The 12,957-nt window shown below is 51.9% G+C and overlaps 1 protein-coding gene and 1 long non-coding RNA gene across 9 annotated transcripts in view; one reads left to right on the forward strand and one right to left on the reverse strand.

Moving 5' to 3' along the window:
- The window catches only part of LOC141092911 (uncharacterized), a 55,568-nt gene extending 54,367 nt beyond the window's left edge, over positions 1-1,201 (reverse strand). Inside the window, exon 1 of the long non-coding RNA XR_012232953.1 lies at positions 1,078-1,201. This is a non-coding gene — a long non-coding RNA (uncharacterized lncRNA). The remainder of the gene's footprint in view (positions 1-1,077) is intronic.
- Positions 1,202-7,652: 6,451 nt separating this feature from the next.
- IMPDH1 (inosine monophosphate dehydrogenase 1) overlaps positions 7,653-12,957 on the forward strand; it is a 102,876-nt gene continuing 97,571 nt past the window's right edge. For 2 of the 8 annotated variants that reach the window (XM_073579250.1, XM_073579252.1), the window contains exons 1-2: positions 7,660-7,946; positions 10,835-10,933. In XM_073579250.1, coding sequence (XP_073435351.1) covers positions 10,836-10,933 — 98 coding nt within the window. In that variant the 5' untranslated portion in view covers positions 7,660-7,946; position 10,835. Of the gene's footprint in view, positions 7,998-10,834; positions 10,934-12,957 lie in introns of all 8 variants that reach the window. The other 6 variants (XM_073579249.1, XM_073579247.1, XM_073579246.1 and 3 more) reach the window with 6 other exon arrangements.

Consider the following 12,957-nt stretch of genomic DNA (forward strand, 5'->3'; position numbering starts at 1 on the left):
ACATAGAGAATAATGGAGCCTCCAGCACCGACCTCCACCCGCAGAGCCCCACTCCACATAGAGAATAATGGGGCCTCCAGCACCGACCTCCACCCGCAGAGCCACACTCCACATAGAGAATAATGGAGCCTCCAGCACCGACCTCCACCCGCAGAGCCACACTCCACATAGAGAAAAATGGAGCCTCCGGCACCGACCTCCACCCGCAGAGCCGCACTCCACATAGAGAATAATGGAGCCTCCAGCACCGACCTCCACCAGCAGAGCCGCACTCCACATAGAGAAAAATGGAGCCTCCGGCACCGACCTCCACCCGCAGAGCCGCACTCCACATAGAGAATAATGGAGCCTCCAGCAACGACCTCCACCAGCAGAGCCACACTCCACATAGAGAATAATGGAGCCTCCGGCACCAACCTCCACCCGCAGAGCCGCACTCCACATAGAGAATAATGGAGCCTCCTGCACCGACCTCCACCCGCAGAGCCGCACTCCACATAGAGAATAATGGAGCCTCCAGCACCGACCTCCACCCGCAGAGCCACACTCCACATAGAGAATAATGGAGCCTCCAGCACCGACCTCCACCCGCAGAGCCACACTCCACATACAAAATAATGGAGCCTCCAGCACCGACCTCCACCCGCAGAGCCACACTCCACATAGAGAATAATGGAGCCTCCAGCACCGACCTCCACCCGCAGAGCCGCACTCCACATAGAGAATAATGGAGCCTCCAGCACCGACCTCCACCCGCAGAGCCACACTCCACATAGAGAATAATGGAGCCTCCAGCACCGACCTCCACCCGCAGAGCCGCACTCCACATAGAGAATAATGGAGCCTCCAGCACCGACCTCCACCCGCAGAGCCGCACTCCACATAGAGAATAATGGAGCCTCCAGCACCGACCTCCACCCGCAGAGCCACACTCCACATACAAAATAATGGAGCCTCCAGCACCGACCTCCACCCGCAGAGCCACACTCCACATAGAGAATAATGGAGCCTCCAGCACCGACCTCCACCCGCAGAGCCGCACTCCACATAGAGAATAATGGGGCCTCCAGCACCGACCTCCACCCGCAGAGCCACACTCCACATAGAGAATAATGGGGCCTCCAGCACCGACCTCCACCCGCAGAGCTGCACTCCACATAGAGAATAATGGAGCCTCCAGCACCGACCTCCACCCGCAGAGCCGCACTCCACATAGAGAATAATGGAGCCTCCAGCACCGACCTCCACCCGCAGAGCCACACTCCACATAGAGAATAATGGGGCCTCCAGCACCGACCTCCACCCGCAGAGCTGCACTCCACATAGAGAATAATGGAGCCTCCAGCACCGACCTCCACCCGCAGAGCCGCACTCCACATAGAGAATAATGGAGCCTCCAGCACCGACCTCCACCCGCAGAGCCGCACTCCACATAGAGAATAATGGAGCCTCCAGCACCGACCTCCACCCGCAGAGCTGCACTCCACATAGAGAATAATGGAGCCTCCAGCACTGACCTCCACCCGCAGAGCCGCACTCCACATAGAGAATAATGGAGCCTCCAGCACCGACCTCCACCCGCAGAGCTGCACTCCACATAGAGAATAATGGAGCCTCCAGCACCGACCTCCACCCGCAGAGCCGCACTCCACATACATGGCTGCTCTCAGTGCTCTGTGCTGTGCGCACAGGACCTGTGATGAGGTCACAGGAGGGGAGGAGACAGGGGTCACATGATCGGGGGCCCTGACACCTTCCCTCCTGTGATCTCATCACAAGCCTTTGCACGCTACCAGCAGCATCAGCGTTCACGCTACTTGTAGATGCTGCTGGTAGCAGAGCACATAATGCCGCCCCCACGGTCACTCACTTTTAGGTGGGGAGAAGATGGAGTGACATTGCAGCAGCCAGCAGGAATGTGGTGGGGGCCCCGGGGCTGAAGCCCCGCCTGCCCTGCCTATAATCCGGCCCTGCGCGGTGGCGGATTATAATGGGGCAATTTACTGGCCTGGGCTGTGGGCCCCTTAACCCCACTGGGCCCGGGGCAACTGCCCAAATTGACCTCATTATAATCCGCCACTGCCTGCATGTCCACTGACTGAGAAACAACTAGTCACCTAATGTTTCAATATCATAAAGAGAACGTTTGATGTGTCACATGACCCTCTTCCCATTGGAAAAAATAAAGTTGGATCCAAAATGGCCGACTTCAAAATGGCTGCCACGTTCACCACCTATCTTGAAGTTTCGCCCTCTCATATACTAATGTGCCACAAACAGGAAGTTGATATCACCAACAATTCCGATTTTATTTAGGTGCATCCATAACAATGACCCTCCCTGTATATACACCGTGTATACTGCTACTCAATGACCGGTGTGCTGGGGAAGCCGGCCTTACTGTGAGGATACGGGCACTGCATCTGCTGACACAGAATATATACACCCTATATACTGCTCCTCACTGACTGGTGTGCTGGGGAAGCCGGCCTCACTGTGAGGAGCTGGGCACTGCATGTGCTGACACACAGAATATGTACACCCTGTATACTGCTCCTCACTACCAGATGTGCTGGGAAAGCTGGCCTTACTGCGAGGAGCCGGGCACTGCATCTGCTGACACACAGAATATATATACCCTGTATAATGCTCCTCACTGACCAGTGTGCTGGGGAAGACAGCCTGTGAGGAGCCAGGCACTGCATCTGCTGACACAGAATATATATACCCTGTATAATGCTCCTCACTGACCAGTGTGCTGGGGAAGACAGCCTGTGAGGAGCCAGGCACTGCATGGGCTGACACAGAATATATATACCCTGTATAATGCTCCTCACTGACCAGTGTGCTGGGGAAGACAGCCTGTGAGGAGCCAGGCACTGCATCTGCTGACACACAGAATATATATACCCTGTATAATGCTCCTCACTGACCAGTGTGCTGGGGAAGACAGCCTGTGAGGAGCCAGGCACTGCATGGGCTGTCACAGAATATATATACCCTGTATAATGCTCCTCACTGACCAGTGTGCTGGGGAAGACAGCCTGTGAGGAGCCATGCACTGCATGGGCTGACACAGAATATATATACCCTGTATAATGCTCCTCACTGACCAGTGTTCTGGGGAAGACAGCCTGTGAGGAGCCAGGCACTGCATCTGCTGACACAGAATATATATACCCTGTATAATGCTCCTCACTGACCAGTGTGCGGGGGAAGACAGCCTGTGAGGAGCCAGGCACTGCCTGGGCTGACACAGAATATATATACCCTGTATAATGCTCCTCACTGACCAGTGTGCTGGGGAAGACAGCCTGTGAGGAGCCAGGCACTGCATGGGCTGACACAGAATATATATATCCTGTATAATGCTCCTCACTGACCAGTGTGCTGGGGAAGACAGCCTGTGAGGAGCCAGGCACTGCATGGGCTGACACAGAATATATATACCATGTATAACGCTCCTCACTGACCAGTGTGCTGGGGAAGACAGCCTGTGAGGAGCTGGGGTGACTGCATCTACTGACACATATATTAATTATATACACCCTAAGGGTATGTTTCCATGGTCAGGAGACGCTGCGGGTTTTATGCTGTGTACAGCCGCAGCGTCAAACTCGCAGCGTCCAGATGTTACAGCATAGTAGAGGGGATTTCATGAAATCCCGTCTCCACTATGCGTTAAAAGACGCAGGCGGCAGACCTGCGTAAATGGACATGCGGCACGTCTTTCAAGAACGCAGCATGTCTGTTTACAATGTGGCAACGGTCGTCGCACTGTAAATTTCCCATAGACTATCATTAGATGCGTTAAAACCGCATCTAATTGGTCACATGTGTAATAACTGTGCAAACGCAGCTTAGGCTAGTTTCACACTAGCGTTACTGGGCACAGAGCACGGCCGCCGCTAAGCTCCGCCCCTGGCCGTGCCTCCTCCGGTCAGCTCCTCCTCTGCAACACAGTGCACTTTGTGCGCTCGGTGCAGCACCAAAAGGGAGCACGCACCGGCAAAATCAGACCAGCGTACCCAACGCTAAATATAGGGTACACTGATCGCATGCAGCGTCATGCGATCAGAGGAGCTGACCGGAGGAGGCGTGGCCAGGGGCAGAGCTTAGTGCTGCACCACCGAACGCTAGTCTGAAAGTAGCCTTAATACGCATGTCTACTAATTTACATAAAGTTCTTACCTGTCCCGCCGCCAGAAGTCCGCGTCTACTGAAGTTCTCGCGATAGCTTATTGCGAGAACTGCCGTGCATGTGACTGGGGGTTATCGCCAGTCGCTAGGCTGGTTGTCACGGTCAACTGACCGTGAGAACTACAGTGTAGGTGACCGCCGGAGATCTCCGGTGGTTATCTACATGCTCTGCTATATCTGGATGTCATGCATCCAGATGTAGCAGAGCTGGACTCGTTGTTGGACACTCATGATTAATGACTACGTTGGACAGGGAGTATTTGTGTTGGTTTATTTTTTTTCTTCAGGTGATCGAGGCCTTGCTTGGATTTAGACGTGCAATAAAAATATGGAAAACTGTGTAGTTTTATTTCATTAAAATACTTTTTTCTGGCTGTATTTTTTTAAACCTTTAAGATTAATAATAGATAAGTCTTATTGACGCCTCTCCATTATTAACCGGGCTTAATGTCACCTTACAAAGGGGACATCAACCCCTTATTACCCCATATGCCACCGCTACACAGCAGTGGGGAGAGGCTAAGCGCCGGAATTGGCGCATCTTACAGATGCGCCATTTCTAGGTTGGCTGCAAGATGGTATTTGTAGCCTATATCCATGGACCCTCTCTAGGCTATGAATATCATACAGGAGCTGTCTGCATAACCTTTCTAACTATAATTTATAGGGACCCCCCTATTTTAATAGCCAGCTATATATATCTATAGTTATAGATATATGTATCTATATCATATCTATCTATCTATCTAGATAAAAGGAATGAGATAGATATATCTATTAACCCATCTATCTATCTCTATATGTGTAATGGAGTGTGGGTTGGACAAATGTTAAAGAGGCGGTTGGACAGAAATGACATCACAAATCTTTTTTTTTTTGTTAAATAATATATCTTTATTTAGCTTACAAAAATGCATACAAATCCGCATGAAAAAACACATGTGACCTGCCAGTGACCTCTGATGCAGATTTGGTGCAGATTTTACCTGCTTCAAATCCTGAGCCAATCCTGACCGTGGAAACATAGGACTTTTTTCCTGCTTTTTTATCTGCATCAAAACCTGATCTTCTTGGCAGGAAAGAAGCTGCGGCAAAAATGCAGGTTTAGGTGTGTCTTTGGTGCATTTTTTTTCCGTCTCTTTGTCCATGCTAATCTGCAGCAAAAACGCTACAAATAATGATACCTGCATTTTTGGTGCAGTTTTGCAGTGTTTTCTCAACACCCATTCAAGTCAATGGGTGAAAAATGCAGAAAAAATGCTGAAAGAAGTGACATACTCTATGTCCAAAAAACACAGCAAAGCACAGAATCCTGATGACACAAAAAAGCAATGTGTGTGCATGAGATTTCTGAAATATCATAGGCAAGGCTATGTGCACACGTTGCGGAATTTCCGCGGAAATGCCGTAATTCCATTCCGTGGGAAATATGCGAGAAAACCGCATTTTAATTCCTGCGGAAAAACTAGCGATTTGCAAGCATAATTAGCTTGCAGAATGCTAGCGTTTTCCAAGCGATCTGTAGCATCACTTGGAAAACTGATTGACAGGTTGGTCACACTCGTGACTGACAAGTGTGACCAACTTTTTACTATTGAGGCTGCCTATGCAGCCTCAGTAGTAAAAAGATCTGTTAAAAACAATAAAAATAAATAAAAAATGGGTGTTTTTCTCACCTTTCGGTATCCCGCGCAGCGTTCCCGATCATCGCGATGCTTCCGGCGGGTCCCGTTCCCAGTGATGCCTTGTGACAATGACCTTTGATGACGTCATCAAAGGTCATTGTCACAAGGCATCACTGGGAACGGGACCCGCCGGGAGCATCGCTGAGGACTGGGGACGTTGCGCGGTCATCGGAAGGTGAGAATAGCACAATTTTTTTATTTTAATGCTGTTTTTTACAGGGATATAGTACCCAGAGCCTGGAGGAGAATCGCCTCTCCCCCTGACCCTGGGTACCAACCGCACATTTTCCACTTACTTGGTGCATGGTGGGCACAGCCACATGCGGAAAGTAAGAACAATGCATTCCTATGTGTGCGGATTTTCCCACGATTCCGCACAAAGGATGAGCATGCTATGTATTTTTCCGTGATGCAATTCCGCCGCGGAAAAATCCACAGCATTAGCACAGCATGTGCGGCATCACATAGGAATGCATGGGATACTTGTTTTTTTGCGTTTTCGCGGCAAAATCGTGCCTTTAAAATCACTGCAAAAACACAAAAAAAAAGCTACATGTGAACACAGCCTAAAAAGCAGCTAAAAATTAGCATAAAAAATGCAGCAAAAACGCAGTGTGAACATACCTTTAGGGTAAGTGCATACGTTGCGGATTGTGCTGCGGTTCTTTCCGCGCGGATTTGGCAAAATCCACAGGTCAAAAGACCTGCGGTTTATCTGCGGATTTGCCAGCGGTTCTCCCCTGCGGGGGAGCAGGTGTAAACCCGCTGAGGAATCCGCACAAAGAATTGACATGCTGCGGATTTGAAACCGCAGCAAATCCGTGCAGAAAAATCCAGCGTTTTTTGTTTTTCATTGATTTTAACGGTACTGTACAATGCCTGCTGCAGATCCGCAGTGCCAAATCCGCTGCGCATCCGCAGCAGAATCCGCAGCCTGTGCACATAGCCTAAGGCTATGCACTTGCATAAGATACGCTTGCAAAATGCTAGTTTTTCCGCGGGAAAATCGCGGGAATTTAAAATGCGATTTTCCCGCGGAATGGAATTCTCGTGGTAATTTAGCCTTAGGGTATGTGCACACACTGCAGATTCACCTGCGGGTTTTTTTCCTGCGGAACTGCAGGTAAAACCGCAGGTAAAGTGACCTGCGGTTTTGCCCTGCGGTTTCACACCTCTACTATGTTAAAGGTGTGAAACCGCAGCAGAATCCGCAGAAACAATTGACATGCTGTGGAAAAAACCCCGCAGCTTTTCCGCAGATAAAAAAACACTGCGTGAGCACTGCGGTTTTGAAAACCCATAGGCTAACATGGTACTGTACCATGTCTGCGGAACTGCTGCAGTTCTGCAGGGCCATAACCGGAGCAAAACCGCAGCGTGTGCACATGGCCTTGTTATCCTGAAGCTGGCGCCCTGGTCAGCAGCCAATCAGAACTAGCCCTATAGTGGCACATATCCACAGAGGCTTCCCGGGGGTCGCTGACAGGACACGTGTCCCTCGTGAGTGGCTTGTAGTCAGAGCTGCCCCCCGAGGGTCCACAGAGGCCATTCATGTAATGAGGCCGGGCCCTGCGGTGTACATGCTCGGAGGGCTCCTGTACACACATATAGCATGAAGGGTTTCCAGCACGCGCTCTGCTTGCTCTCCTCTTTCGCCCACGTGTTGCTGCTGTTTGCTTCCGCTTCCCACGTGGCCGTGTCACTGTCGCCGCTGTCGAGCGTCCCCCTACAAGGCGCATGCGGTGTTCGCTTCGGTCCTGGGAGTCACTTACGTGACGAGGATTTGGGGACGAATGAGCGTTCATCTCGCGCTCTCCATTACCGCCCTGAGGGGAGAGATTGTGATTGACGCCTTGCAGAACGCGTGTTTAACAAAGCGGGCGGGGCTATAGCCCCTAACAGGGCGTGGTCTTGTCTTGGCAGGCCCCGCCTCCGGGCTTTTGGCTTCTGTGTCTCTGCACCGTTCGGCGCTGGCTGTGGCCGTTATTCCTGAGGACTGGGCTCCGTGATTGCGGTTGGTTGTGAGGAGCGGCCTCCCCGGGGACGCTCGTGTTCTGCAGTGTGTGTATTACGTATCTTGTCTGTGGGGAGGGAGCGGCTGTGGAGTGTGCGGTACGTGTGCGGCTCCATGGCGGAGCTCTGGGCAACAAAGGCCGGGAAGCCGCATGTCCGCCGTGTGGTGATGGCAGCAGGTTACGGGCTGTGCGGCTCCTCCATCTCAGCTCCGGGGGAACCTGTTATAGGGACGTCTGGGCCACTGTGTGGGCGCTGCTGTATACCACCCTGTGTGTGGGCACTGCTGTATACCACCCTGTGTGTGGGCACTGCTGTATACCGCCCTGTGTGCGGGGTCTGTATACCGCCCTGTGTGCGGGCACTGCGGTATACCACCCTGTGTGCGGGGTCTGTATACCACCCTGTGTGTGGGCGCTGCTGTATACCGTCCTGTGTGCGGGGTCTGTATACCACCCTGTGTGGGCGCTGCTGTATACCGTCCTGTGTGCGGGGTCTGTATACCACCCTGTGTGTGGGCACTGCTGTATACTGCCCTGTGTGCGGGGTCTGTATACCGCCCTGTGTGCGGGCACTGCGGTATACCACCCTGTGTGCGGGGTCTGTATACCACCCTGTGTGTGGGCGCTGCTGTATACCGTCCTGTGTGCGGGGTCTGTATACCACCCTGTGTGCGGGGTCTGTATACCACCCTGTGTGCGGGGTCTGTATACCACCCTGTGTGCGGGGTCTGTATACCACCCTGTGTGCGGGGTCTGTATACCACCCTGTGTGCGGGGTCTGTATACCGCCCTGTGTGCGGGGTCTGTATACCGCCCTGTGTGCGGGGTCTGTATACCGCCCTGTGTGCGGGGTCTGTATACCACCCTGTGTGCGGGGTCTGTATACCACCCTGTGTGTGGGGTCTGCTGTATACCACCCTGTGTGTGGGGTCTGCTGTATACCACCCTGTGTGTGGGCGCTGCTGTATACCACCCTGTGTGTGGGCGCTGCTGTATACCGTCCTGTGTGCGGGGTCTGTATACCACCCTGTGTGGGCGCTGCTGTATACCACCCTGTGTGCGGGGTCTGTATACCACCCTGTGTGGGCGCTGCTGTATACCACCCTGTGTGTGGGGTCTGCTGTATACCACCCTGTGTGTGGGGTCTGCTGTATACCACCCTGTGTGTGGGGTCTGCTGTATACCACCCTGTGTGTGGGCACTGCTGTATACCGCCCTGTGTGCGGGGTCTGTATACCGCCCTGTGTGCGGGCACTGCTGTATACCACCCTGTGTGCGGGGTCTGTATACCACCCTGTGTGCGGGCGCTGCTGTATACCGTCCTGTGTGTGGGGTCTGCTGTATACCACCCTGTGTGTGGGGTCTGCTGTATACCACCCTGTGTGTGGGCACTGCTGTATACCGCCCTGTGTGCGGGGGCTGCTGTATACCGCCCTGTGTGCGGGGGCTGCTGTATACCGCCCTGTGTGCGGGGGCTGCTGTATACCGCCCTGTGTGCGGGGGCTGCTGTATACCGCCCTGTGTGCGGGGGCTGCCGTATGCCGCCCTGTGTGCGGGGGGGCTGCCGTATGCCGCCCCTGTGTGCGGGGGGGCTGCCGTATGCCGCCCCTGTGTGCGGGGGGGCTGCCGTATGCCGCCCCTGTGTGCGGGGGGGCTGCCGTATGCCGCCCCTGTGTGCGGGGGGGCTGCCGTATGCCGCCCCTGTGTGCGGGGGGGCTGCCGTATGCCGCCCCTGTGTGCGGGGGGGCTGCCGTATGCCGCCCCTGTGTGCGGGGGGGCTGCCGTATGCCGCCCCTGTGTGCGGGGGGGCTGCCGTATGCCGCCCCTGTGTGCGGGGGGGCTGCCGTATGCCGCCCCTGTGTGCGGGGGGGCTGCCGTATGCCGCCCCGGGTACGGGACGCTGCTGCAGGTGCACAGATGCCACCCCGTGTGTGGGCGCTGCTGTAGGTCCACAGATGCCACTGTGGCTCCAGTGTGTTGGTACAATATGCCTTTTGGGGAGACCACGCTTCTAGTGTAGGGTAGAACGTACAGTTCCCTCCATATACTTCTTGGTGCATCCATGTCTGCTAACGGGAGCTGCTGTCGGATGGGGCTCTACACTTGTATATTGATACAGAAGGAAATGGATCTAGTGATTGGCATTGCACCCAGTGGCACATGCTGTTCCTTATGACCAAACCATTGCTGCTCCTTTTTGTAGATGAAGATGAACTTTCTATGTTTTAATCCAGCCACTAGGTACACGTACGACCGAGAAGTAGAATTGTGTGCAAGTTGAAAGGACTTCTTGGGGCATATAATATTAATAAGAAATGAAATTGGTGGGGCTCCGACACTCCGCCGATCAGCTGATGTAGACGTTAGTGCTGAGGGCACTGAACACCTCTGTTCAATTTGTTGTAGTTACTGCAGATTAGCCCCTATTCTTATTATTTGTGAAATTTTAGGAGCACAACACGCAGAAAGATGGCTTTCAACTGTTTCATAGGGAATACAAGCACTTACTGAAGCAGGCTTCTCTGGAGTGGTGACAGCAAGTCCTCTTTACATTTTGCACCTCGGCCTAGTAATCCGAAGTGCCCAGGATGCCAGAAAGTAGCAGGCAGTTTGTGGGGCTCTGTTCCTGCTGCCACTGAGTACCGATTTGGCTGTTGGACTAGGGTCCTGTGAACCGTTTTGCTCACGTCTAACTGTATGATTTCATATGAGTATCTTAGGTATGGCTTTTACCCTGGAGCTGGGACATCTGTTAAACCTTTGGCCGAAATGTGCATCGGCTTCAGACCTGGAGCACAAATTGCCTAATACAAGTACAGGGTGTTTCAAAAATAAGTGGAGCAAGCTCAAGTTACTGGTATAACAGGCTTCTAAGATGGCTTTCCGAATATTTACTAAATCTGTTAATCTTGGCATTTTTTTTTTTTCTTCCAGCATGGCGGACTACTTGATCAGCGGTGGTACTGGATATGTCCCAGAAGATGGTCTTACTGCTCAACAGCTTTTCGCAAATTCAGATGGACTTACATACAAGTAAGCAGCAGGTTATCACTTTATTAGAGATATTAATGGAGTTTCACTTAGGGCTGTCTACAAGTTTTCAGACTGGAAAAGTCTCAATATAGCACACAGCATATTTGTACTGTAATTTGGGGCATTTCCCAGTGTACGGTGCTCTCATCAATTCTTTCAGAAGTGGATCGGCTCGGAGAGGCAGGGTCTCTTTTAGCTTGTCAAATTGATTCTAATTTAGCCCACAAATTGATTCTAATTTAGCCCACAAATTGACGTAACTTATAGGGCAAAACAATGCCAGCGTATTTCGTCTGATTAAAAGGAATCTGTCACCCCTGGTTTTGTTTTTTTTTTTTTTTTTTGAATATGAGCTGCCAGCACCGACATCAGGGGCTTATCTACAGCATTCTTTCTTAGACTGATGTAGATTCACACAGCCATGTGTTGGGCAGGCATGCATTGTCAGGCCACAGGTCTCCTGACCTGAACTTGACAGCCTCATATATGCCCATGAAGCAGTTTTCAGGTGGGAAGACCCATGGTTGGACCATGACACATGGATGTATGAAGGCAGCATTGGGTATGTTCACCCTGGGTTTTTTAACTGTCCCAACGCCTTGTCTGATGAACAAATGCACATATGGCAGGATGCAGCCGGCCTCCACTAAGAGGCAAGGAGCAGCACAGGTGCAATCCACTGATAAAACCAACCACCCCACACCTACCAGACCATGGAGGGGTTAGCTGCCTAGTAGAAAAAATGCACTTAGATAAAGGCTTGCTTTGGACGCCAGTCACACAGGCAAGTGTGATGCAGAGTGTCTGGCTTGCAACCTATTAATGACGCCTATAGTATTATCAGGCGGGCTGCTCCAGCACTATAGTATTAGTATGCAAAACACAGTGACAGATGCCCCAGACCAAGCCAACAGAAAGAGGCCCGGCTGCATCCTGCAAAAAGTGATATGATAGGTTGCAAGCCAGACACTCTACATCACACTTGCCTGTGTGACTGGTGTCCAAAGCAAGCCTTTATCTATGTGCATTTTTTCTACTAGGCAGCTAACCCCTCCATGGTCTGGTAGGTGTGGGGTGGTTGTTTTATCAGTGGATTGCACCTGTGCTGCTCCTTGCCTTTATTAGTGGAGGCCGGCTGCATCCTGCCATATGTGCATTTGTTCATCAGACAGGGTTTTGGGAAGGCCATATCTTGTGGTATGAGTTTTTTGAATTTTTCCTATGATAAGGCTGGTTTCACATTTGCGTTAAAACAACGCTGCGCCCTGCGTCGTTAAGCCCCGCCCCGAGCCGGCTCCCTGCCCGCCCCATCCGGGATCACCGCCTACTTTCGCATTTGCACGCATGCGATCGGCGCACCCTATCTTTAGCATAGGGTGCGCAGATCATGCGCTGCCAGTGTGAAAGTAGCGTGCTGCGCACTTTTGACGGTGCGCCGTGCGCGCCGAAATGCAACATGCTGCATTTCGGCGCGCACGGCGCACCGTCAAAAGTGCGCAGCTAGCTACTTTCACACTGGCAGCGCATGATCTGCGCACCCTATGCTAAAGATAGGGTGCGCCGATCGCATGCGTGCAAATGCGAAAGTAGGCGGTGATCCCGAATGGGGGGGGCAGGGAGCCGGCTCGGGGCGGGGCTTAACGACGCAGGGCGCAGCGTTGTTTTAACGCAAATGTGAAACCAGCCTAAGCCGTTTTTTAACTGTCCCCAAAACCGACAACATATAGGGCTCAGTTCATTATTTGCATTCTGGTTGTTTTTTTTTTTTTGTTTTTTTTTTTTGTGGTCCTTTTCCTTTTTTTGCTTGTAGTGTTTGCTAGTGGTTGTTTTTTTTTTTTTGTGCCAAATTCATTAAAGTGGCTCACATGGTTCATTCATAAATTTTGTACAAAGCCCCAAATTGTCTTTGTGTTACCTATCTCTTTTTTATCTTTTTCGCAAAAATTTTGCAAAATTAACTGAATTACAGAAACTCACTCTGGAAGGGGGAGTGGACTAATGTACAGTTGCTCCAAATTTTGTCA

The sequence above is a fragment of the Dendrobates tinctorius genome, unplaced genomic scaffold (assembly GCF_039654945.1).
Source record: "Dendrobates tinctorius isolate UK_male_01 unplaced genomic scaffold, ASM3965494v1 ptg000062l, whole genome shotgun sequence".
Taxonomy (NCBI): Eukaryota; Metazoa; Chordata; class Amphibia; order Anura; family Dendrobatidae; genus Dendrobates; species Dendrobates tinctorius.